This window comes from Pipistrellus kuhlii, unplaced genomic scaffold (genome assembly GCF_014108245.1).
Source record: "Pipistrellus kuhlii isolate mPipKuh1 unplaced genomic scaffold, mPipKuh1.p scaffold_m20_p_38, whole genome shotgun sequence".
In the NCBI taxonomy this organism is placed as follows: domain Eukaryota; kingdom Metazoa; phylum Chordata; class Mammalia; order Chiroptera; family Vespertilionidae; genus Pipistrellus; species Pipistrellus kuhlii.
In genome coordinates this window covers 3,030,233-3,056,256 of record NW_023425538.1, presented here as the reverse complement: position 1 = coordinate 3,056,256, position 26,024 = coordinate 3,030,233, and the positions used below count along the sequence as shown (strand labels likewise).

The 26,024-nt window shown below is 51.8% G+C and overlaps 2 protein-coding genes and 1 pseudogene across 4 annotated transcripts; 2 read left to right on the top strand and 1 right to left on the bottom strand.

Annotated features, from left to right (window-relative positions):
* The first annotated feature begins 1,553 nt into the window (after window positions 1-1,553).
* LOC118702262 lies at window positions 1,554-8,486 on the top strand (annotated as a pseudogene).
* Window positions 8,487-15,194: 6,708 nt separating this feature from the next.
* LGALS7 (galectin 7) lies at window positions 15,195-18,009 on the bottom strand. 2 transcript variants are annotated; one of them, XM_036408316.2, is made up of 4 exons: window positions 17,876-18,009; window positions 16,564-16,652; window positions 15,620-15,821; window positions 15,195-15,357 (listed from the first exon to the last, which is right to left on the bottom strand). In XM_036408316.2, the coding sequence occupies exons 1-4, from the start codon at window positions 17,888-17,890 to the stop codon at window positions 15,244-15,246; spliced, it is 420 nt and encodes a 139-aa protein (XP_036264209.1). In that variant the 5' UTR covers window positions 17,891-18,009; the 3' UTR covers window positions 15,195-15,243. The 2 variants fall into 2 exon arrangements, with proteins under 2 accessions (XP_036264209.1, XP_036264208.1); XM_036408315.2 differs by lacking the exon at window positions 17,876-18,009 and adding an exon at window positions 17,046-17,189.
* Window positions 18,010-21,351: 3,342 nt separating this feature from the next.
* LGALS7B (galectin 7B) lies at window positions 21,352-24,048 on the top strand. 2 transcript variants are annotated; one of them, XM_036408371.2, is made up of 4 exons: window positions 21,352-21,381; window positions 22,591-22,679; window positions 23,422-23,623; window positions 23,886-24,048. In XM_036408371.2, the coding sequence occupies exons 1-4, from the start codon at window positions 21,367-21,369 to the stop codon at window positions 23,997-23,999; spliced, it is 420 nt and encodes a 139-aa protein (XP_036264264.1). In that variant the 5' UTR covers window positions 21,352-21,366; the 3' UTR covers window positions 24,000-24,048. The 2 variants fall into 2 exon arrangements, with proteins under 2 accessions (XP_036264264.1, XP_036264263.1); XM_036408370.2 differs by lacking the exon at window positions 21,352-21,381 and adding an exon at window positions 22,042-22,200.
* Window positions 24,049-26,024: the final 1,976 nt, after the last annotated feature.

Below are 26,024 nucleotides of genomic sequence, written 5' to 3'. Positions count from 1 at the left end.
TTTTTTTACAGAGAAGAAGGGAGAGAGATAGAGAGTTAGAAACATCGATAAGAGAGAAACATTGATCAGCTGCCTCCTGCATGCCCCCCTAATGGGGATGTGCCCGCAACCAACGTATATGCCCCTGACCGGAATCGAACCTGGGACCCTTCAGTCCGCAGACCGACGCTCTACCACTGAGCCAAACCGGTTTTGGCATGACTGGTCCTTTTTTATGTCTTTGATTTTCTCACTAAGATCCTTGAAAGTCTCATGAGGATCCTTGAGTAACTTTATGCCATGGTTTTGAACTCTGTATCCAGTTGTTTGCTTGCTTCCATTTCTTTCATTTGTGACATTTTTTTTGTCTCCCCATTTTGGCTGCTTCCTTGTGTTTGTTTCTATGTATTAGGTAGAGCTGCTGTTTCCTGGAATTAGTAGAATGCCCAGCTCAGGTGACTGAGCCACAGTCTGTGTCCTATAAGGCCCAGTGCTCAGTCACCTGAGCTGGGCATTCTAGGTGAGTCCCTGTGTGGGCTATGTGCACAGTCTTATAATTGAGCATCACTGGGAGGAACTGACCTCCAGTCCAATTGACTACATGGGAGAACACAGGAAACACCCCTATGGATCAGCACTTGCTTCAGTGGGGTTTTGGTGCTCACTGAGTCTGCCCCTTGAGTGTCACTTGTGGATAAGTAGGGTTGTAATCTGCTCTGCTCTGAAGCTGTCCAGTGGGTACACTGGTTCTAGAACCTCCAGGGAGATTCAAAGTCAGCCACTGCCTAGGGCCACCCTGCAGGAGCTACTTGTATTGGGCTTGGAGGTGCCCAGGCGAGGCAGCTGTAAAACAAGGCAAGCTGGTGCTAATGCAGGGTCTTGGGCCTTTTATTATTAAGGGCATGCTGACCCAGCTACGGCTTGTTTGAGAGATTTTAGCAAAATCTCAAGCCTGACCAAGGACAGGCTGTTCATATGCAAAAGCCACTGCAAACAGGTTGGGTCAGGCTTTAAATTGAATGGGGCAGGGTCTCAGTGAATCAGCAGGGCAGAGCAAACAGATATGGCTGCCATTCATCTCTGTGACCAGGGAGGTCCCAGCACAGGAACCTCCATCTAGGAGAATGCCTCTATCTGGCATCAAGTTCCTGCCCTGATGCCAGACAATCCAGTTCCTCCTCATAAGTATCTGGGTCTCCCAGAGCCTCACCCTGGTGTTGGAGCTCAGAGAAAGTGGGACCTTGTAAGTTCAGTGTGTGTTGGCCCTTTAAAAGGAACACCTGGGGAGTGTGCAGGAGGCAGCTGATCGATGTTGTTTCTTTCTCATCAATGTTTCTAAATCTCTATCCTTCTCCCTTCCTCTCTGTAAAAAAAAAATCAATAAAATATGTTTAAAAAAATAAAAGGAACACCTGGCTCTCCAGCAGCCTCTGTGTCACTGAGCCCCAATCCCCACTGAGCCCATAGTTATGGGAACTTCACTTCCCAGCTTGGGGTCTGGTGTGGGGCTAGGACCCCTTTCTCCTCATAGGCACCTCCACAGAGATGATCTTCCTCCAATTAAAACACCAAACATGGGTGTCAGTACAGCCAGTTCCATGCCTCTGCCCCTCCTACCTGTCTCAGAGTGCTTTCTTCTTTACTTCTCTAGTTGCTGGACTTCCACTCAGCTAGCTTTCAGTGGTTCTGGATGATAGTTGTTCTATATTTTAGTTGTAATTTTGAAGTGGGAGTGGGTTGCAGTGATATAGGCATTTACTTCTTCACCATCTTGGTTTTCTCTGCCTGTAACAATCTACACTAACAAAAGAGAAACATGCAAATTGACCATCACTCCACTACACCCACCAGCCAATCAGGAGTGAGTATGCAAATTATCCCAACAAAGATGGCGCTGGCCACAGAGCTGGAGCATGCAGGAGGCTTGGGTTGCCCCGGGCAATGGAGGAAGCCAAGCTTCCTGACCATGCTGGCTGGCCTTGTCCTCCACTCTCTGTTACAAAGTTTCAATTATAGAAGATAATTAAATCCCAGATACCTGCTTTCAGCCTGCCCTAGCCTCTGTTCAAGCAGGTGCTGAAAGAAAGAGAAAAAAGGGGTGGGGCTGGGAGCCTGGATCACCAGGGAGTGTGGTTAGCCTGCAAACATCCATTATCCCTCACCCAGGCTGGCCCAGCACCCCAGTGGGAACCCCCACCCTGAAGGGGGTATAGCCAACTTGAAAACAGCCCTCAGCCCCTCACCCAGGCTGTTCAGGCTCCCCAGAAGGTTTCCCTCACCTTTAAGGGGGGGTGTCCAGCTTGAAAACAGCCCTTATTCCTTTACCCAGCCTGGCCATGCCCCCCAGTGGGGACCCTCAACCCATGGAGGTGTGGCCAGCCTGAAAATGACCACAGGCTCCTCGCCCAGGCTACCCCACATCCCAAGGGAACCCCTGCCCTGATCTGGGAAAATCAGCTAGCCCCCCATGCTTCTATCTATGCTTAAAAAAAGGTAATATGCGAACTAGACTGCAAGACCTTCTAGATGTTCTTCTGGACAAAGCCATGGTGGGGGGTTAGAGGCCAGGAGGGGAGGGAAGTCGTGGGTGATCAGTCTGGTGGGGGGCGGGGCAACAGGGGAGCCATCTGGGGGCAAGCAGGCCATCATTGGGGGTCAGTTGGAGGGCAGTTTGGTGTGAACAGGCCAGCAGGAGGTCATTTGGGGGTGAGCATGCCAATAGGGAGGGAAAATGGGGGCAAGCACACTGGCACAGGGGGCAGCTGAGGGTTATGAGACTGGCAGGAAGAGTGGTTAGAGGCAATCTGGCAGGCAGACAGGCAGGTGAGCTGTCAGGAGCCAGCAGTCCAGGATTGTGAGAAGGATGTCCGACTGCCAGTTTAGGCCAGATCCTTGTAAATCAGCAGTAGGACATCATTTGAGGGGGGTCCCAGATTGGAGAGGGTGCAGGCCAGGCTGAGGGAAACCCCAACCCCCATGCACAAATTTTGTGCACTAGGCCTCTAGTTTTTCTATAAAGAAGTCTGAGTCCTTCAGCCATGTCCTTCTTCAAGATTTTCTCTATTCAGTTTTCCTTTCAAATCCATATAAACTTAAAGATAGTTTTTTTTTGAGGAAACCAAGATGGCGGGCATAGGTAAACGCCTAAATTGTTGTGTGCAGCGTCACACAACAATTTCAAAAAATACAACTAAAATATAAAGTGGACATCATCGAGAACTACAGAAAAGTTGACTGACTGGAAATTCTACAACTAGAAGGAAAGAGAAAACCAGAAGGAAAATCAGAGGAGCTGTAAAAGCCCAAGGTACAGAGACACGGTGCACAGGTGGGGAAAGGACAGAGTCAGAGAGGAGGGGTGGCTGCGTGCCTGGCTGGCGTTCCCTAGCAGGAAGGAGATAAAAGCTTCAGACTGTGCTGAACCCCAGTTCCGACTGCATTGAACCCCAGTTCTGGGCGAGACCTTGGGGACCCAGGCTCATACAGAGGGATTCTAAGCTATAAGGCAGAAACTCAGGGGAGCGGCGAAAGGCAGTCCCGGAGTCCTGCACATTGCGTGCAGAGGCTGACTGTTGACTGTGCCACTTGATTGCCCTAGTGGGAAGGAGACAAAAGCTCCAGACTGCACTCAACCCCACTTCCAACTGCACTTGAACCCCAGTTCCGGGCTCATTGGGGGAGAGACTAGACTGTCTGGCAGTGAGCAAAACTCTAAGGCACCTTTCTCTCAGAGGTGCTTGCAGCCAGTACCAAAGGACACTGAGGAACACTGAGACTCAGGAACCTCATAGGGCGGGGCTGACAGGAAGCCAAGGCTGTAGGCTCCATCCTGAAACTCCGCCCCATCCAAGCTGAGCACAGAGGCTTTTGAATGAGGCTGTCTCCTGGCATAGACACAGCTGATCCTCACAGCCAATTGGCCTGGAGGTCAGATACCAACAATTAAGACTTAACTACAAAAGACTGTACACACAGACCACAAAGGGGTGCACCAAGAGTGTCCACCTCAGGTAACTGGGAGGCTGACCCACTGAACCATATAGGACACCTTCACACAAAGCCACCCTACCAACTCAGGGAAGTAGCAAAAATGCTGAGACAAGGAAACAGATCACAAACGAAAGAAATGGAGGACAACAAGCGACTGGATATAGAGTTTAAAACCACAGTTATAAGGTTTTTTAAGAATTTCTTAGAAAAGGCCAATAAAATAAACGAGACTTATGAGGATATGAAAAGGGATCAACTAGTAATAAAGACTACATTGCCAGAAATAAAAAAAATATTATACAGATCACAAAATCACAAGAATGGAAAGATCACAAGAATCACAAGAATGGAAGATCACAAGAATCAAGTAAAAAATTTGGAACACAAAGACCCAGAGGATACTTCTCCGCAGAAGCAAAAAGTCAAGAAAATCCAGAAAGTTGAAGATAGTGTAAGAAATCTCTGAGACAACTTTAAGCAAACCAACATCAGAATTATGGGGGTCCCAGAAGATGAGAGAGAGCAAGATGCCGAAAACACACTGGAAGAAATAGTGACAGAAAACTTCCCCCACCTGGTGATAGAATTAGACTTACAAGTCCAGGAAGTGCACAGAACCCCAAATAAAAGGAACCCAAAGAGGACCACACCAAGACACATCATAATTAAAATTCCAAGAGCAAAAGACAAAGAGAGAATATTAAAAGCAACAAGAGCAAAGCAGGTAGTTACCTATAAAGGAGCACCCATACGACTGTCAGCTGATTTCTCTACAGAAACCATGTAGGCCAGATGGGAATGGCAAGAAATAGTCCAGGTGATGAATAACAAGAACCTACAGCCAAAAATACTCTACCCAGCAAAGCTATCACTCAGAATCGAAGGCCAGATAAAGAGCTTCACCAATAAAAAAAGCTAAAGGAGTTCATCACCTCCAAACCAGAATTATATGAATTGCTGAAGAGGGTTCTTTAGGAAGAGGAAGAAAATAAAGATAAAAATTATGAACAACAAATACGTAACTATCAACAAGTAAATCTAAAAACCAAGGGAGCCGAAACCGGTTTGGCTCAGTGGATAGAGTGTCAGCCTGCAGACTGAAAGGTTCCAGGTTTGATTCCGGTCAAGGGCATGTACATTGCTTGCGGGCACATCCCTGGTGGGCGTGTGCAGGAAGTAGCTGGTCTATGTTTCCCTCTCATGAATGTTTCTGGCTCTCTCTCCCTCTCCTTTCATCTCTGTAGAAAACCAATAAAATATATATAAAAATAAAAATAAATAAAAACTAAGGGAATTAAAAAATCTGATGAACAATATTAACTGTTGAATTTAATAGAATCAGAGGTATGGAAGGGGAGTGGACTGACGATTCTCGGGGAAAAGAGGAGTGGGGGGTACGGGAAGAGATTGAACATAAACTGTGCACCTATGGATGAGGACAATGTGGGGTGGGGAAAGGGCAGAGGGTGGGGTGGGAATCTGGTGGAGAGGGGGAAAATGAGGAATTTTGTAATAATATGAACAATAAAGATTTATTTAAAAAAATAAGATAGGTTTTTCTATTTTGGCAAAAAGTCATTCTTAAAATTTAAAGAATAGTGTCTCCCAACCCATTAAAATGGAATGTCTTTCATTTGTTTATGTCTTTAATGCCTTTCAGCAATGTCTTATAATTTTCAGTGTATGTCTTTCTCCTTGATTAATTCCTAAGTAGTTTATTCTTTTTTTTTTTTTGCAGCTTTTCTGACATTTTTTTTCTTTCATTTTTTTTCCTTTCATTTTTTAATTAAGGTATTATATATGTATATAGCCGAGACCGGTTTGGCTCAATGGATAGAGCGTCGGCTTGGGGACTGAAGGGTCCCGGGTTCGATTCCGGTCAAGGGCATGTACATTGGTTGCGGGCATATCCCCAGTAGGGGGTGTGCATGAGGCAGCTGATCGATGACTCTCATCGATGTTTCTAACTCTCTATCTCTCTCCCTTCTTCTCTGTACAAAATCAATAAAATATATTTAAATATATATATATATATATATGTATATATCTTACCAATCCCCCCCACTCCCATACATGCCCTCTCCTCGTCCATTGGTTATGCTTATATGCAAGTTTATTCTTTTTGATGCTATTACATGTGGACATTGTTTTCTTAATCTCATTTTCAAGTTATTCATTATAAATATAGGAAAATGCAATTGATTATTGCATGTTGACTACATATCCTAGACTTTGCAAAATTTGTTTGACATGCTTATAAACAAGTGGATCCATCTATTACTCAGAGAATTTGCATCCTCAGTCCTTCTCATCTTGTGATCCTCTCTCCATATGTACTTTCCATTATAGAGCACTCTATATGACCTTCATATCGACAAAAAGATTTACAGAGACCTGGCCAGAAAGCTCAGTTAGTTAGAGCATCCACTAGATAAAACAAGATTATAGGCTCGATTTTGGTCAAGAATCAACCAATGAATGCATAAATAAGAGGAACAAAATTTGTCTCTCTTTCTCTCCCTCCCCCTCTTCCTCTCTCTCTCTAAAAAAAAATCCTATATAATAAAGAGGTAATATGCAAATTGACTGTCACTCCAACAAGAGGGCCGCCCCCATGTGGACACAAGATGGCTGCGACAAGATGGCCAGCAGGGGAGGGCAGTTGCGGGGGACCAGACCTGCAGGGGTGGGCAGTTGGGAGGGAACAGGCCTACAGGGGAGGGCAGTTAGGGGTGACCAGGCCAGCAAGGGAGAGCAATTAGGGTTGACCAGGCTTGTAGGGGAGGGCAGTTGGGGGACCAGGCCTGCAGGGAGGGAAGTTAGGGGCAATCAGGCTGGCAAGGGAGGGAAGTTAGGGGTGACCAGGCCAGCAAGGGAGAGCAGTTAGGGGCAATCAGGCTGGCAGGGTAGCAGTTAGGTGTCAATCAGGCTGGCAGGGGAATGGTTAGGGGGTGATCAAGCTGGCAGGCAGAAGCAGTTAGGGGCATTCAGGCAGGCAGGCAGGTGAGCGGTCCTGTATTGTGAGAGGGATGTCTGAATGCCTGTTTAGCCCGATCCCATCACCCATTGAGATCGGGCCTAAATGAGCAGTCAGACATCCCTTGAGGGGTCCCAGATTGGAGAGGGTGCAAATTAGGCTGAGGGACACACACCCCTCCCACCCCATGCATGAATTTTGGACTCTAGTAATAAAATAAAATAAAATAAATCAATAAATAAAGATCTAGCCTTGCAGTGTGCCTCAGTTGGTTGAATGTCCTCCAGTACACCAAAAGGTTGCTGATTTGATTCCAGGTTGTGGGTTTGGTTCCTGGTCAGGTTCCATACAGGAGGCCACTGGTTGATGTTTCTCTCCTTTTCTCTCTCTCTCCAAAAAATCAATTAAAAAAATGAAGTTTGTCTTCCATTAAAATCTATATATATATAAAAGCCTAAGGGACCATTGCAACCGAACGAACAACTGAACAGGCTGCGTGGGGCAATCAGGCCTGCAGGGGGGCAGTTGGGACAACCAGGGTGGTGATGGGGGCAGTGAGGGGCAACCAGGCTGGCAGAGGGGGGCAGTGAAAGGTGGCCAGGTAAATGGGGGGGGGCAGTAAGGGGCAACCAGGCCGGTGGGGGGAGGGGGATGCAGTTGGTGGCAACCAGGTCAGCAGGGGGCGCAGTTAGGGGTGATCAGGCAGGTAGGCAGGTGAGCAGTTAGGAGCCAGTGGAACTGATTATGAGAGAGATGTCCGACTGCCAGTTTGGGCCCAATTTCTAACCAGCAATTGGAAACCTCCTGAGGGGTCCCAGATTTGAGAGGATGCAGGCTGGGCTGAGGGGAACCAATTTTGTGCACCAAGCCTCTAATATATATATTTTTTTATGGGGAACCATGGAAGACAGGAATATTTGAACACATGTCTCTGCAGATGAAGGAAAACAGTGTTGAAATGCATTTGCCTTACATAGCTAAAACCATGAAAAGCTATAAGGATGAGTTTACCATTATTTCTATCCTGGTTGGAGCTCTGAGTGAGTCAAAAGGATGGAACTTGGAAACTCTTCAGTAAATATCTAGTGGATCCTGGTAATCTTTTTGAGGTTTCTTCTGATTTCTACCATTTGAGTCAGAGTTTCCATTACAGTTACTATGATGAATCCCAGAAGGAGACTTATAGAGTCATTGAACATCTACATAAAATGGATATGAATACAATAAACAATTAGACCCTGTATTTTTTAGCAATTACTTGAAAAAATACCGTAAAACTATATGAAGACATCCCATTGGGTGCTGTTGAAGGTTCTCACAGAGCTCCAAAAGAATGGAATGAAGATGAGCTTTTTCTTCTGAATTGTGCCCAGCCAGTCAGTGTGGAAACTGGCAAGATGGTTTGGTGAGCTATGCTGCTGGAGCACTCACATTCCCTGAAGCTCGGATTCCGCAGGGATGCCACTTGCACATACTTGTAGGGTTCCAGGTCTCAGCCAAACCCTTACCAAGATTCTGGTCCTGGTCTGGAGGATTCTGAAACCTTAAACCAATAGAACGTTCTTCTTTTCTAATAGTCTTTCCTTTACTTCAAACCAATAAAAAAATACTTTATGCCGAAACCAGTTTGGCTCAGTGGTAGAGCGTCGGTCTGCGGACTGAAAGGTCCCGGGTTCGATTCCGGTCAAGGGCATGTACGTTGGTTGCGGGCACATCCCTGGTAGGGGGTGTGCAAGAGGCAGCTGGTCGATGTTTCTCTCTCATCGACGTTTCTGGCTCTCTATCTCTCTCCCTTCCTCTGTGTAAAATATCAATACAATATTTAAAAAAAAATACTTTATAGTTTAGGGCAAGGAAAGGAAGGCTGGCATGGAATATTTTTACTTTTTTAAAATGGCAATGTGCCCAGCTGGCTCAGCAATTGAGTGTCGACCCAGAAACCAAAAGTTATTCAGTTTGATTCCAAGTCAGGGTACATTCCCAGCTTGTGGGCTCCATTCCCAGTAGGGATGCATGTAGCAGACAGCCAATTGATGATGTTCCTCTGTCATTGGTGTTTCTATCTCTCTATCTTTCTCCCTCTAAAAATTAATAAAAAATGTATTTTTAAAATAGTGTTGAATGCAAAGTATAATAGAAAATAAAGTATTTTTTTTATTGATTATGGTATCACATAGTTGTCCTCATCCCCTCATTCTCATCCCAAACCCCTCCCCACATATGCCCCACCCACAATAAAGTAATTAAAAAAAAACAATTAAAAACATATTTTTTAAATGGCAATGTAATGGCCCAGTTGTGGCAGTTTTTAAAAAAATAACCTGTATTTATTATACCCTGAATTTTCATTCTGCGACTTACTCTGCTTTCAAAATAGTTTTACAAATTGTACAAAAACTCAAAAGGTGGGAGCTTTTTAATAATGAAATTGAATCTATAAGTCATTTGTATTTTTTATTTTTTAAAATATATATTTATTGTTCATATTATTACAAATGTTCCTCATTTTCCCCCCACCATTGCTCCCCTCCACCAGGTTCCCACCCCACCTTCTGCCCTTTCCCCAACCCCATTGTCCTCATCCATAGGTGCACAGTTTATGTTCAGTCTCTTCCCACACCTCCCTCTCTCCTTTTCCCCGAGAATCGTCAGTTCACTCCCCTTCCATACCTCTGATTCTATTATATTCACCAGTTAATATTGTTCATCAGATTTTTAAATTCCCTTGGTTTTTAGATTCACTTGTTGATAGTTACATATTTGTTGTTCATAATTTTTATCTTTATTTTCTTTCCCTTCAGCAATTCATAGAATTCTGGTTTGGTGGTGATGAACTCCTTTAGCTTTTTTTTAATTTTGAAGCTCTTTATCTGGCCTTCGATTCTGAGTGATAGCTTTGCTGGATAGATTATCTTTGGCTGTAGGTTCTTGTTATTCATCATCTTGACTATTTCTTGCCATTCCCATCTGGCCTACATGGTTTCTGTAGAGAAATCAGCTGACAGTCGTATGGGTGCTCATTTATAGATAACTACCTGCTTTGCTCTTGCTGCTTTTAATATTCTCTCTTTGTCTTTTGCTCTTGGAATTTTATTTTTATTTTTATTTTTAAAATATATTTTATTGATTTTTAACAGAGAGAAAGGGAGAGAGATAGAGAGCTAGAAACGTCGATGAGAGAGAAACATCGACCAGCTGTCTCTTGCACAACCCCTACCGGGGATGTGCCCGCAACCAAGGTACATGCCCTTGACCGGAATCGAACCTGGGACCTTTCAGTCCGCAGACCGATGCTCTATCCACTGAGCCAAACCAGCTTCGGCTGCTCTTGGAATTTTAATTATGATGTGTCTTGGTGTGATCCTCTTTGAGTTCCTTTTGTTTGGAGTTCTGTGCACTTCCTGGACTTGTAAGTCTAATTCTGTCACCAGGTGGGGGAAGTTTTCTGTCATTATTTCTTTCAATATGTTTTCAGTATCTTGCTCTCTCTCATCTTCTGGGACCCCCATAATTCTGATGTTGGTTCGCTTAAAGTTGTCCCAGATGTTTCTTACATTATCTTCAACTTTCTGGATTCTCTTGTCTTCTTGCTTCTGCAGAGGAGTGTCTTCTGGCTCTTTATGTTCCAAATCTTTGACTTGATTCCTGTGATCTTCCATTCTGTTTTTAGGACTCTGTATAATTTTTTTTAAATTTCAGACAATGTATTCATTTCTAGTTGATCCCTTTTATTTCTAGTTGATCCCTTATCATATCCTCATAGGTCTCGTGTATGTTATCGGCCTTTTCTAGGAAATTCTTGAAAAACCTTATAACCGTGGTTTTGAACTCTATATCCAGTCGTTTGTTGTCCTCCATTTCTTTCGTTTGTGATCTGTTTCCTTGTCTCAGCATTTTTGCTGCTTCCCTGAATTGGCTGTGAGGACCAGCTGTGTCTATGACAGAAGGCAGCCTTATCCGACTAGACTTGGAAAATTGCAAAAGCCTCTGTGCTCTGCTTGGATGGGGTGGAGTTTCAGGGTGGATCCTACAGCCTTGGCTTTCCGACAGGCCCCGCCCTATGAGGTTCCTAAGTCTCAGTGTTACTCAGTGTCCTTCAGTACTCGCTGCAAGCACCTCTGAGAGAAAGGTGCCCTCGAGTTTTGCCCGCTACCAGTCTAATCTCTCCCCCAATGAGCCAGAACTGGGGTTCAGTGCAGTTGGAAGTGGGGTTGGAAGTGGGGTTCAGTGCAGTCTGGAGCTTTTGTCTCCTTCCTGCTAGGGCAAACCAGTGGCACAGTCAACAGTCCGTCCACTGTACGCAATGTGCGCACCTCAGGGACTCTGCCTTTTCCCCACTCCCCTGAGTTTCTGCCTTACAGCCCAGATTCCCTACATATGAGCCTGGGTCCCCAGAGTCTGGTCTAGAACTGGGGTTCAGTGCAGTCGGAACTGGAGCTCAGCACAGTCTGGAGCTTTTAACTCCTTCCCGCTAGGGAACGCCAGGCAGGCACTTAGCCACCCCCTCCTCTCCGGCTCAGTACTCTCCCCATGCACACACCGTGTCTCTGTACCTTAGGTTTTATAGCTCCTCTGATTTTCCTTCTGGTTTTCTTTTTCCTTCTAGTTGTAGAATTTCCAGGCAGTCAACTTTCCTGTAGTTCTGGATAATGTCCATTTTGTGTTTTAGATATATTTTTTGAAATATATTGTACGAGGCTGCAGTTAGGCATTTACCCATGCCGCCATCTTGGTTTCTCCACCCTTCTGACTCTAGTGTTGATTTTTAAAATTGGATTAAGCATGCTGATACTTGACAGTTAAATCGTCCTTGAGATGTGAAGATGGAACAATAATACCTAATTGGTAAATAAAATTCCTCTAGTTTTTCAAGATTCTATGCAGAGGCATGAGGGGCCAAAGATGCTAAATGCAGTTTTATTCCCAAATCGCATCCTCTCTAAAAACGATTCCTGGAAGATCTCTGTTTAGCATCACGGAGCCCCGTCACATTCTTGTCAAAGGTCTGAACCTCTAGCGCTTGCCCTATAAGTCATTTGTATTAAAATATAATAAGCGGGGGGAGTCTAAAGTGAACGGGCGAGCTGAAACCAGTGTGGCTCAGTGGATAGAGCATCGGCCTGTGGGCTGAAAGGTCCCGGGTTTGATTCCGGTCAAGGGCATATACCTTGGTTGCGGGCACATCCCTGGTGGGGGTTGTGCAAGAGGTGGCTGATTGATGATTCTCTCTCATCGATGTTTTAAACTTTCTATTTCTCTCCCTTCCTCTCTGTAAAAAAATCAATAAAATGTATTTAAATAAATAAATAAATAAATAAATAAATAAAATAAAAAACTAAACTAAAATAAAATATAATAGCGAGAGGGAATTTTTAACCTGAGCCCCCAGCAGCGCCTGCTCCAGCCGCCTCTGCTGTCTTCTGTGTTGGAAATGGGTGGTCATGGCTGTCAGATTGCGCTGGAGCAGTTGCTGATCTCGGGGCTTTCTGCTTGTGTCCTTGAAATCGCGGTGGGTTCCAGGGGGTGGTCATCGTTGTTATACATTAGAGCTTTTCGAGGCCTGTGCCTCTAACCTGCCAGTGACTTCTTCATGTGGAGCATAAAAACTAGTGTATGTTTGTTTAAAAAGCAAAAAGATAAAAATGGCAGGCATTTGGGCCCCTCCAAGCTAACACCACTGATACTGATTAACAACTATTAACCACTCTTAAGTATTTTGGTGGATACTCAGATGTTTTTAACAACTATATATGTGCAAAACATCCTTTGAACGAGCAGATGAACTTTTATTTGCTCTCTTTTAATTTTAGCCTTTTAAAATAAAAGAACATTTTACTTCTGTAAAAAAAAAAAAAAAAAAAAAAAAAAAAAATCTCCAGTTATAGTCAACTAGAGGCCTGGTGCATGAAATTTGTGCATGGAGGAGAGGTGTCCCTCAGTCCTACCTGCACCCTCTCCAATCTGGGACCCCTCGAGGGATGTCCGATCGGGTCTAAACAGGCAATCGGACATCTCTCTCACAATCAAGGACTGCTGGCTCCCAACTGTTCACCTGCCTGCCTTCCTGATTGCCCCTAACTGCTTCTGCATGCCAACCTGGTCACTCCTAATTGCCCTCCCTTGCGGGGTTGATCGCCTCCAACGGCCCTCCCCTGCTTGCCTGGTCCCTCTCAACTGCCCTCCCTTGCAGGCCTGGTGCCTTGCAATTGCCCTCCCCTGCTGGCCATCTTGTGTCCACATAGGGGCAGGATCTTTGACCAGAGGGGGGCAGCCATCTTGTGTGTTGGAGTGATGGTCAATCTGCATATTACCCTTTTATTAGATAGGATAGAGGCCTGGTGCATTGGTGGGGGCCAGCTGGTTTGCACTGAAGGGTGTCCTGAATCAGGGTGGGGGTTCCCTTGGGGCGTGGGACAGCCTGAGCGAGGGGCCTATGGTGGTTTGCAGGCCAGCCACGCCCCTTGGCGACCCAAGCAGAGGCCCTGGTATCTGGAATTTATCTCCCTTCTTCAATTGAAACTTTGTAGCCTGGAGCAGAGCCAAGCCTTCTGCTTGCTTCATGGCTGTTGCCATTTCTGTTTGGATTTGTTTACCTTCTATAATTGAAAAATAGCCTTGAGTGGAGGCTTAGGCCTGCTAGGGCAGGCGGAAAGTTTGGCTTCTTCCATTGCCTGGGAAACCTAAACCTCCCTCCTGCTCTCTGTGGCTGCAGCCATCTTAGATAGGTTTATACATACTCGCTCTGATTGGCTGGTGGGCGTGGCTTGTGAGGGTAGAGAGTAATGGTTAATTTGCATCTTTCATTAGGTAGGATTACTACCTTGTTGTGCACTGGATACCTTCTATTTTAATTGCTAATAAAGGGCTAACAACTCAAAAGGAAAATAATAATATTCTGCACTATATATACACAGTAAAACAGCGGTGAAAAATGGGAAATTAACACATAGGCCACTACCTAATCACTATCTGAAATTTGTACCATATGGATGTTACTTTTACAAATTTATTTCAATGTTCACAAATTACATGACACAAACTAAAAATTAATCCATGTAACTGTGATTCCTGAGTACCAGTGAATGCCAGTCTTTCCAGGTTTCCTACTGAACTGGGGGACCCTCAATCCAACGGCCTGCCCAGAAACATACTCAGAAGGGAGGCGATGCAGGTGGGGGCTCGCAAAGTGCGTAAAAAGCTCCGGTCCTAGCAGGGCTCCAGCCGCTGGCTTGGGGTCCCACAGGATTTGCCCTCTTCCGCAGGGAAACCCAGGTAAAACAGGCTCCTGCAGACGGCTAAGATGGCCCTGGCCGGTTTGCTCAGTGGATAGAGCCTCAGCCTGCGGAATGAAGGGTCCGGTTCCATTCTGGTCAGGGCTCGTGCCCGGGGTTGGGGTCTCTATTCCCAGTAGGGGACCAGGCAGCCAATCAATGATTCTGTTACCATTGATGTCTCTCTCTCTCTCTCTCACTCTCCTTTCCTCTCTGAAATCAATCAAAATACAAATAAACAAAAAGATTGTAATGTCCATGGGGATGACAATTCGCCAGCTTCCCAAAGCTCCCAGATTCCCCACCCTCGCACCCCGCCACCGGCCGGTTCCATCCACAGCCCATCGGACAACCTCTGGGAGGTCGGGGGCCCCAGGACGCTGCATGGTGCCGGCTACCCCCATGCTAAAGGCCATTTGGTGGTTACCCAACGACCCTCCGCTTCCTTAGCCTCCTCCCCCGCCCCCACCTCCACCAGATAATCACCCCCTCGGTGGTCTGGGGTGGGCGGAGCAAACGCTTCCCTTCCCCTGCAGAGCCGCGTGCGGGAACCGAGGGAGAAATGTGGTCTGAGCCGCCGCCCCCGCAGCCCAGGGACCTGGAGCGCCGCCCATTGCGTCCCCGCCCCTCCGGGGGCACCGCCGCTCAGGACGCGTCTTCCCCGCGGCGCTCGCGGGTGGGGATCGTCCGGATCGGGGGCGGCGACGCCCCTGCCTCCCGCCCGCCCCGCCCGGTGCCTCCAGCGCCGAGAGGCCGGGAAGCACCGAGAGGCGGGGCCGGAGGGTGGAGCGGGGCTGATAGTTTCACGTACCGTCTCCCTGTCCGGTATTCAGGGACCCGGCCTGTGGTTTTACTAAGTACCGGCCGGACCCGCGAGCCCGCCCCGCAGCCCGGACCCGCCCCGGCGACCAGAGGCACCGCCTCCCGGACCGCCCCGCCCCGCCCCCGCCCGCCCGGAAGGAGACGCGGACACGCGGTGCGGGCGCCCAGCGGGCTCAGACTTTATTGCCTCCGGGCCGGGCCGGCTCAGAAGACCCTCGCCGACTGCAGCTCCAGGTCGCCGCCCACCTCCAGCAGCCGCACGCGCGCCGGCGGGATGCGGTAGCGGAAGAGGTGGAACTCCTCGTCGCCCGCCACGGCCTGCGGGGCGGAGGCGCAGGCTCAAGGCCGGGCCGCGGGCTCCCCCGCCCCCTCCCGCGCCGGCCACCCGCTTCTGGCTCGCTTTGCCCGGCCCCGCACACCCTGTCCCGCTGGCGCCCGGAGCTGGCACCGCGGAGGGACGGGGACGGGGACGGCTGCCAGCTCTGCCCAGCCTTTGCTGCCCCCTCCGCCACGCCTTGCGGGCCTCCCCCACCCGCAGGAGGGATGTGGGTCCCGGCGCCACCCCGCGGCAGGGACACACCTTGAACCCCTCCTCCGTGGCGATGAGGAGCACCTCGAAGGGCTGCCCACGCTGGAAGGGAAGGCCGCGGCCGCGCTCCTCCTGGCCCCAGCCCCCGCGCTCCTTGGTGTTGAAGACCACCGTGGACTCGTCCATCCGGGGGTTGAAGTGCAGCGCAGCCTCGGCGCCCTCCTCCTCCCCGCACAGCAGGTTCACGTGAAACCTGGGGAAGGGTAGATGTCACCAGCCATGAAGCACCCAGACCAAGGCCAAGGCCAATGAGTTAAGACTCACCATGGAACAAACCCAGGTTTGCAGGGACCTGAGTCTGTCACACCCACAGAGGGACCGCTGTGGACTGGAGCAGGGAACCCCGAGGCAGGCAGGCCAGACCCTCACTGCACACACATCACCAGCAAGGATGGCTAGGCTGTGCCTGCGCTGCCCTCCTGCCCGCAGAGTCTGGGAGGTTGTTGGCAAGGAGTCGTGATGCTGATGGCCAGGTGCTCAGACTCCCAGCATGCCCCCTGTGGCCAGGGGCCTCGAAGGCTACCAGGGACCCAGGAGTCGCAGGCACCCTGGGTCCCAGGAAGCCAGGCGTTCCCACACTCAGGAAGACATCCATTGATCGCTCAGGCTCTCACATGCCCAGGACGCGTCAAATCACAGGACATACTTCCAGAGTTCCGAGTGACTCCGTTTGGAAGTCCTAGAACCGTAGGCAGGAAGCCTGAAATGGTCTTGGAACCCACAGATTCTTAGGGACCCAGCTCCCAAATCAGCGGACACATTTGTGGAACACCAGATTTCAAAAGCTTGGCAATGGCCTGGGATTCCAAACCCTGGTGGGCAAAGGTGGCCCTGGGGCCCTCTCCTCCGGGGCCCTCACAGTCAGTCAGCTGGGCTGAGACCTCCACGCACCCCCACCCCTTACCTCTGGAAACTGGGTCACTCTGGAGTCTCACCTGCGAGCCTTGTCGGGCACAACACCACGGATTCTAATCACGTTGCCCACTCTGACACCCTCGGGCAGCGAGGTCTTGTGTGGCACGTTCTGCAAGAGTCCGAATGGGAGGGGATGAGGGAACCAAGGGACCAAGGGGTGAGACAGGCGGGTCAGCCCAGGGAGAAAACCACCAGGACCCAGACCAGCACCATCAGAGGACAAAGGCACAGAGAAGCAGAGGCAGACACAGGCAGGAGTTGTGAAGGGAAGCACTGAGGATGAACAGAAAAGCCTTCAGGCAGACAAGCCAAGGGGGCATGGAGCATCGGGATGGGGAGGGGGGGGGGCTCCACGCAAAAGGCAGCCCGGGCACTTCACAGCACAGCTGACACCCACGTTCTCCTCCGGGCAGGAGACTTCAGCCAGGCCCCAGCCCCTCCCCTAGGCTGGGGCAACCTTGGGTCCAAGGCCCCCCCAACCCTCAGACACTAGGACACTCACGGAGCTCCCTGCCATGGCTGGGACGGTGGGACAGGCAATGGTGGTGTCAGGTATGGCTGCTGGGGCCTTAAGTTGAAAGCGGGTGTGGCTGGGCCTGGTGACTCATCCGTCTTTCCAAATCCACCACCCACGCCTGGCACAGACCCTGGCCCTGGGGCCAGGGTGCCAGGGCGGCCCAGCTCCCTCCTCCTGGCGCCTCTCCCCCTTCCCTTCATCCAGGCCCATTTCCAGCCTCCATAGCCCAACACTAGAGAGAGCCAGGCTAGGAAGGGTGGGGCGGGGTGGGGAGTGCGGAAAGGTGGCTCTGAAGTCCAGGCATGGGAAGGGGGGAAGGGGGGACTAGGCAGAAACCCCTCCTACAGCCTAGCAGCCCTCCTCTGCGCCTTCACCCCTCGCAGGGAAGAGGCTGCTCCAGAACGGAGAATGGAAACTTTGGGTGGAAACCAGACTCAGCACCTGCCCACACCTGCCCCCACTCTGCCCAGGCCTCCCCGCCCCTCACCACAACCACACAGGAGTCACCCAGGTGCTGGTGGAGCACGTGCCTTGGGGACAGAGGATGGGCAACCGCTCTTAGGTGGAGGCGCCAAGCTCCCCGTTCGGTGGTGGAGAAAGCACAGGCTTGGGGATTGGGGGGGGGGGGGGGGCGGGGGGAGCCTGTCTGCCAAGGCCTCCCAGGCGGGAAGGGCCTTCCCTGCCTGAGCTGGAGTCCAGGCTGTGTACCACGGGCAGGTCATCAGACTGTAAACATCGAGGACAGTGCGGTTGAGGCTAGAGTACCAACTGCTGCGGGTGGAGAGAGCCCCAGTGATGGACTCCATGGCTCTTACCAACGAGGTGGCCATGTCTGTCCCAGTCTGTGCTACTGTATCCCAATGACACACCCTCTCCCAGGTGCCTCACGTGGGTGCCCACTCCTCCACAGGCTGCCGACCTGCAGGTCCCAGCTTGACCCTGGCTTTGGGCCAGATGAGTTCAGTCTGCTATCAGCTTGCTTTCTGCTTTATTTCTGATGGCTCAGATGTGCGCGCCCTGGATGATCCTTATTCATTGGCGGAGGCTATCTTCACATCAGGGCTGGGGACACATTTTCCAGAGCACCGTTTTTCATTTCAGGATGTTTAGTGCACAGGAAGACCACCAGGGCTGCTTCGGTTCGTAAATACCTCCCCAGCCACAGTAGAGCATTTCCTGTTTGGTTCTCTCCATACCCGGTCCCTGGCGTAGTCACAGCCACAAGCCGAAAGCAAAACGGTGTCTGCCACAGCCTGGGGCGGGTGGGGAGCTGTTAGTGTGCAGAGCCGAGCTGGGGGAGGCAACCAGCTGGAGATGCTCGGTGGGATGGGTGCCGAACAATAGGAAAGTACTGAATCGCACAGAGCCAGCCTTAGCCCATTCAAACATGGGTACAAGGTGAATATTCTGTTACTTATATTTTAGCATAATAAAAACTATTTAAAAAAGACATTGGCCCCACCCCCAAGGAAAGACCAATTCATAAATCATTAGCTCAGAAGTATTCCTCTAATTCCACCGCAAGCTCACACACTCATGGGCTTTCCCCTTTTCCCGATCTGTAACCCTCCAAAGAGTGGTCTGCGATCCTGACACCCACTCAGCGGTTCTCCCCAGGGAACCCCCTCCTGGCCTTGCCGGGTGAAGTACCTTTCAGTGGGTCCCACCCCTGGACAGACACCACTTCCCTGCTCAGGGCTGGGCACCCCCTCTCCTGCTTCCCTCCTTTTCCCCAACCCCACACCCGGAGGGTCAGCCTGCTCCTCACCTGCTCCTCTGACACCCCAGCTGGATGCAGCCCACTCTGGCCCCATGGCCTCCGCCCCAAGGAGGCAGCCATGCTCAGCCACCTGCAGGCTGTAGGACCCAAGAGTCCAGCAGAGGAGGGAAAGGAAGAGGAGGAACAACAGGTATTCACAACCACGGCATGGAACTTACAAGAATTCATTACGACTTGGAGACTTTTTTGGATAATGGAAATACTTCAGATTTAATCTAAAGCAAAATTCCCATGCAGCCTAAAATACTGTATGTTAAGAGAGTATAACAAAATAAGTCTATCAGCCGAAACCGGTTTGGATCAGTGGATAGAGCATTGGCCTGTGGACTCAAGGGTCCCAGGTTCAACTCCGGGCCTGGCTGCTCCGGGCCTGGCTGCTCAGGGCCTGGCTGCTCCGGGGAGGTAGGCCTCTTTTTGTCCTCATCTTACAATGAGAAAACAGAGGCATAGGAAGTTGGAGTAACTTCTCTGGGAAAGGGGGAGAGTTTGGATTTGGAGCGAGGCATTTGATTTCCAAAGCCCCGACTCTTCACTGCTCTCCACTCGGGACAATTCTTATCGTTCTCCCCTGTTCCTTCACAGAGTTGGTTCATTCTCATCATCCCCCCACCGCCCTGGCTCATCTCATTGTCCTCTGTTCCTTCCCCAAGTTCTTTTTCCCAAGACCACATCTACCTTTGCTTTTCCAGAGCAGTCTAACATTTAATGCCTGACAAGGCAGCTTTCCTAACTTACCCCCTCTGACCATGTGCTGACCCCATGGCACCTGTGGGCAACACTTTGTAATGTCATCACACTGGGCTTACACATTACCTTGAATTCCAACACTTTTATCATTCAAAGGCCACATGTATGGAGGGCAGCCCAGCCGTTCTGGGGTGGAGCAAAGAGCCCAGAAGAAAAGGGAGAAAAATGTAGCCCCCAAATAGGTTGTCAATGTTAATGGGCTGAATCTCTTTGGTCGTACACATAAGCCATACTGCCTACTGAGCTTAAGGAACAATTATTTACAGGAACTGGCAGACTATGGCCCACCACTTCTTTGTCATAAAGTTTTTTTTAGAACTCAGCCATACCCATTCACTTATATTGTCTACAACTGCTCTTACACCAACGGTACAGTTGAATAGCTGTGAGAGGGACTGTTTGGCTCTTAAAGCCTAAAATATTCATGATCTGATTTGTTGTACAGGAAAAAAAAATTGTCAGTCGCTGATTTAGAAAATAATCTGTTAGAAGAAAGATCAACATTAAATTACAGCTTACATCTGCTAACCTAACAAGCTCAGGGAAGGCCTGTGTGGCAGTCTTGCAAACCCAGAGACCTAAGATAACCACAAAAGATGGTTTGAAAATTAAATATCTAACAGGTTATAGTAGGTAGTCATGTCCCAGATATTTTCCCAAAGATCAACTTTGATCTTTTTACTGAGCCCATTTGCCTTTTTGCCTCTAAGATAACATATCTGTGAGATGTCTGGGTAACTTGTAACTTCCCTTTTTCCAGAGCCCCTGGGGATCAACCAAATGTGGGCGCCAGGATAGATGCCTCAAATTCCTTCTTTATCATGTTAATTGTTCCTGTACCCACCTAAGTACACCTCCATCATTTTACTTTTTATCCAATCCCAGGAGTTTCACACTGCTTTGCTTTCTCCCGCCTCCTTACTCCATCACCAATGAATTTCATGTAACTCACCTATGTCCCTCCTTTGATTTCGGTGTATAAATAGAGAAATGTAAACCGCCATTCTTCAGAGCATTCTCTCAATCCGTTGAGGTTTTGCTTCCCGGCAATTGTCGACAATTTTGGCTCAAATAAAGTCATTAAAAAATTAAAAAAAAAAAAAATTACAGCTTAAGTGGATGAAAAAAAAAAAAAAAGGTTCTCAGGTTCGATTCCGGTCAAGGGCATGTACCTGGTTGCGGGCACATCCCCAGTAGGGGGTGTGCAGGAAGCAGCTGATTGATGTTTCTCTCTCATTGATGTTTCTAACTCTATCTCTCTCCCTTCCTCTCTGTAAAAAATCAATAAAATATATATTTTTAAAAATAAGTCTATCAAACAAAAAAACACACAACAGAAAATGGTTACTTGGCATTGGTACAACTTCCTATGTTTATAAATAGAACTTAAGGGTTCCTCATTAAAAAAAAAAACCAAACATCAGATTTTAGAATATTAGTGTGTTTTAATTTTGAAGTTCATTTACGTACCAAAGCAGCCCTGGTGGTCTTCCTGTGCACTAAACATCCTGAAATGAAAAACGGTGCTCTGGAAAATGTGTCCCCAGCCCTGATGTGAAGATAGCCTCCGCCAATGAATAAGGATCATCCAGGGCGCGCACATCTGAGCCATCAGAAATAAAGCAGAAAGCAAACTGATAGCAGACTGAACTCATCTGGCCCAAAGCCAGGGTCAAGCTGGGACCTGCAGGTCGGCAGCCTGTGGAGGAGTGGGCACCCACGTGAGGCACCTGGGAGAGGGTGTGTCATTGGGATACAGTAGCACAGACTGGGACAGACATGGCCACCTCGTTGGTAAGAGCCATGGAGTCCATCACTGGGGCTCTCTCCACCCGCAGCAGTTGGTACTCTAGCCTCAACCGCACTGTCCTCGATGTTTACAGTCTGATGACCTGCCCGTGGTACACAGCCTGGACTCCAGCTCAGGCAGGGAAGGCCCTTCCCGCCTGGGAGGCCTTGGCAGACAGGCTGCCCCCGCCCCCCCCCCCCCAATCCCCAAGCCTGTGCTTTCTCCACCACCGAACGGGGAGCTTGGCGCCTCCACCTAAGAGCGGTTGCCCATCCTCTGTCCCCAAGGCACATGCTCCACCAGCACCTGGGTGACTCCTGTGTGGTTGTGGTGAGGGGCGGGGAGGCCTGGGCAGAGTGGGGGCAGGTGTGGGCAGGTGCTGAGTCTGGTTTCCACCCAAAGTTTCCATTCTCCATTCTGGAGCAGCCTCTTCCCTGCGAGGGGTGAAGGCGCAGAGGAGGGCTGCTAGGCTGTAGGAGGGGTTTCTGCCTAGCCCCCCTTCCCCCCCTTCCCATGCCTGGACTTCAGAGCCACCTTTCCGCACTCCCCACCCCGCCCCACCCGTCCTAGCCTGGCTCTCTCTAGTGTTGGGCTATGGAGGCTGGAAATGGGCCTGGATGAAGGGAAGGGGGAGAGGCGCCAGGAGGAGGGAGCTGGGCCACCCTGGCCCCAGGGCCAGGGTCTGTGCCAGGCGTGGGTGGTGGATTTGGAAAGACGGATGAGTCACCAGGCCCAGCCACACCCGCTTTCAACTTAAGGCCCCAGCAGCCATACCTGACACCACCATTGCCTGTCCCACCGTCCCAGCCATGGCAGGGAGCTCCGTGAGTGTCCTAGTGTCTGAGGGTTGGGGGGGCCTTGGACCCAAGGTTGCCCCAGCCTAGGGGAGGGGCTGGGGCCTGGCTGAAGTCTCCTGCCCGGAGGAGAACGTGGGTGTCAGCTGTGCTGTGAAGTGCCCGGGCTGCCTTTTGCGTGGACCCCCCCCTCCCCATCCCGATGCTCCATGCCCCCTTGGCTTGTCTGCCTGAAGGCTTTTCTGTTCATCCTCAGTGCTTCCCTTCACAACTCCTGCCTGTGTCTGCCTCTGCTTCTCTGTGCCTTTGTCCTCTGATGGTGCTGGTCTGGGTCCTGGTGGTTTTCTCCCTGGGCTGACCCGCCTGTCTCACCCCTTGGTCCCTTGGTTCCCTCATCCCCTCCCATTCGGACTCTTGCAGAACGTGCCACACAAGACCTCGCTGCCCGAGGGTGTCAGAGTGGGCAATGTGATTAGAATCCGTGGTGTTGTGCCCGACAAGGCTCGCAGGTGAGACTCCAGAGTGACCCAGTTTCCAGAGGTAAGGGGTGGGGGTGCGTGGAGGTCTCAGCCCAGCTGACTGACTGTGAGGGCCCCGGAGGAGAGGGCCCCAGAGCCACCTTTGCCCACCAGGGTTTGGAATCCCAGGCCATTGCCAAGCTTTTGAAATCTGGTGTTCCACAAATGTGTCCGCTGATTTGGGAGCTGGGTCCCTAAGAATCTGTGGGTTCCAAGACCATTTCAGGCTTCCTGCCTACGGTTCTAGGACTTCCAAACGGAGTCACTCGGAACTCTGGAAGTATGTCCTGTGATTTGACGCGTCCTGGGCATGTGAGAGCCTGAGCGATCAATGGATGTCTTCCTGAGTGTGGGAACGCCTGGCTTCCTGGGACCCAGGGTGCCTGCGACTCCTGGGTCCCTGGTAGCCTTCGAGGCCCCTGGCCACAGGGGGCATGCTGGGAGTCTGAGCACCTGGCCATCAGCATCACGACTCCTTGCCAACAACCTCCCAGACTCTGCGGGCAGGAGGGCAGCGCAGGCACAGCCTAGCCATCCTTGCTGGTGATGTGTGTGCAGTGAGGGTCTGGCCTGCCTGCCTCGGGGTTCCCTGCTCCAGTCCACAGCGGTCCCTCTGTGGGTGTAACAGACTCAGGTCCCTGCAAACCTGGGTTTGTTCCATGGTGAGTCTTAACTCATTGGCCTTGGCCTTGGTCTGGGTGCTTCATGGCTGGTGACATCTACCCTTCCCCAGGTTTCACGTGAACCTGCTGTGCGGGGAGGAGGAGGGCGCCGAGGCTGCGCTGCACTTCAACCCCCGGATGGACGAGTCCACGGTGGTCTTCAACACCAAGGAGCGCGGGGGCTGGGGCCAGGAGGAGCGCGGCCGCGGCCTTCCCTTCCAGCGTGGGCAGCCCTTCGAGGTGCTCCTCATCGCCACGGAGGAGGGGTTCAAGGTGTGTCCCTGCCGCGGGGTGGCGCCGGGACCCACATCCCTCCTGCGGGTGGGGGAGGCCCGCAAGGCGTGGCGGCGGGGGCAGCAAAGGCTGGGCAGAGCTGGCAGCCGTCCCCGTCCCCGTCCCTCCGCGGTGCCAGCTCCGGGCGCCAGCGGGACAGGGTGTGCGGGGCCGGGCAAAGCGAGCCAGAAGCGGGTGGCCGGCGCGGGAGGGGGCGGGGGAGCCCGCGGCCCGGCCTTGAGCCTGCGCCTCCGCCCCGCAGGCCGTGGCGGGCGACGAGGAGTTCCACCTCTTCCGCTACCGCATCCCGCCGGCGCGCGTGCGGCTGCTGGAGGTGGGCGGCGACCTGGAGCTGCAGTCGGCGAGGGTCTTCTGAGCCGGCCCGGCCCGGAGGCAATAAAGTCTGAGCCCGCTGGGCGCCCGCACCGCGTGTCCGCGTCTCCTTCCGGGCGGGCGGGGGCGGGGCGGGGCGGTCCGGGAGGCGGTGCCTCTGGTCGCCGGGGCGGGTTCGGGCTGCGGGGCGGGCCCGCGGGTCTGGGCCGCACTGCGCGGAGCCGCAGGGGCAGCCGTGAGGCGGAGGGGTTGTGAGGACGAAGCCTCCCGCGGTGCCCCCTCTTGGACCTAAGGCGCTGCCCCTGTGCAGACAGGGCGGAGACCCCACCCCGGGAGGGGCAGCACGCACTCTGGGTCCGGTACCCACCCTCTGCCCCCCGGTGCTCCCCGGGCCTCTGGTGCCGGAGACCGGGCGGGGTCGGCCTGCCCTCTGCCGCCCCCGGGCTGACGGACGGGAGGACGGCAGGTGCCCGCGGGCGGCGCCCCACGCCGTCCTGTCCCCTCGCTCCCCCCAGAGGTTCTGGGAGGGAAAGGGAGCGAGTACTGGGGCCGAAGCCCAGCTCACCCGCGGCCAAGGGGCTGATTATCCAGTGTCAGGGCGTCCCCGAGTCACCACCCCAGCGCCGCGGGGAGCGAGCGCCAGGCCCGGAGCCCCGGCGGCCGGCGGCCTGTGCCCGGGATCCCCGGCGGCCGGCGGCCTGTGCCCGGGACCCCCGGCGGCCCGGCGCCTGTGCCCGGAGCCCCGGCGGCGGGCGGCCTGTGCCGGGGCCCCGGCGGCCTGTGCCCGGAGCCCCGGCGGCCTGTGCCCGGGGCCCCGGCGGCGGGCGGCCTGGCCTGTGCCCGGGCCGGCCTGTGCGGGCCCGGCCTGTGCCCGGAGCCCCGGCGGCCGGCGGCCTGTGCCCGGAGCCCCGGCGGCGGGCGGCCTGTGCCCGGGGCCCCGCGGGCGGCCCGGGCTGGAAAAGGCGCGGTGTCCTGGCTGCGGGCAGAAGCCGCTCCCCTGACACGCCTTCCCCTCTCGGTGGCCGCTGCCAGCGCGGCCTCCGGCTTCTTTTCTCTCTTTCCTTTTTGTTTCTGTGGCGGAAGCAGAGATATGGAGAGAAGCCAGGCCTGGGAAAGGTGCAACCAGGGTCCGAGAGTGAAGGTAGTTCCCGCCGGAGCTCCGCCCGTTGCCATCGCCGGTAGCTCGGCTCCAGCGGAGCCGGTGGGCCCGGGCGCAGAGCCCGCGGCCTGTGCTCCCACAGGAACCTCAGGGCCCCAAGGAGCCCAGGGGGAGCCTGCAGGCTGGTTCCTGACTCACCCTGAACCCCAGGGCTGGGTGGTGGGAGACCTGGCCCGGCTGCGGGACCTGACACTTCTTAGAGCCGGATTTTTCTGTCCCGTGGGCCCACCCCATGCGCGGCCCTGGAGAGTACCTCTCTGGATGGGCCGAGGAATGAGGTTGTTACCCAAAAAATAAAACATTAAAAAAGGTGAAAATGAAAGGCAATAAACGTTTGAGATCACAGAATGACAATTGGGAGATTTGCTTAGAAACCCAAATGGAGTCCTGGTTTTAGAGTGAAGGCAAGGGGTTTTTATGAGAAAAAGAAAAGGAAATAATTATGTGAATGGAAGGCATTTCCATGGTGCTAGCAAGCTAAGTTACCCCTCAGCTGTCCACCCATGGTAGTTACTGATTATAAAGAACGCCCGTACTATCAGGATGTCTGCTTTCCTGTTAGCTTTCCAAAGGAGTGTTTGTAAGACAACGTGGGTTTGGCCTAGTCCAAAGGTTGTTCTGCCCTGTTCAAACATTTCCCAGGTTCAGGGAGAAAGCCGGCAAGGCAGTTCCTCTGTCAGGGCTGCTCCCGCTCCACTTTAAAACGGCTCCACTGGGGGTAGGGGGAGGATAAGTTCATTGAAGCTCATCGAAATTGAAATATATTCAGGGTGGGGCAAAAGTAGGTTATTGAAAATGAACAGACTCCAATTTCTATATCAGGGCTACCCCTGTCACCAGTGAATTGTTCTGTTTCTTGGTTTATGTACTCTTCCAGGTTGTAAATGTTAAGGTATTATAAGAAATACC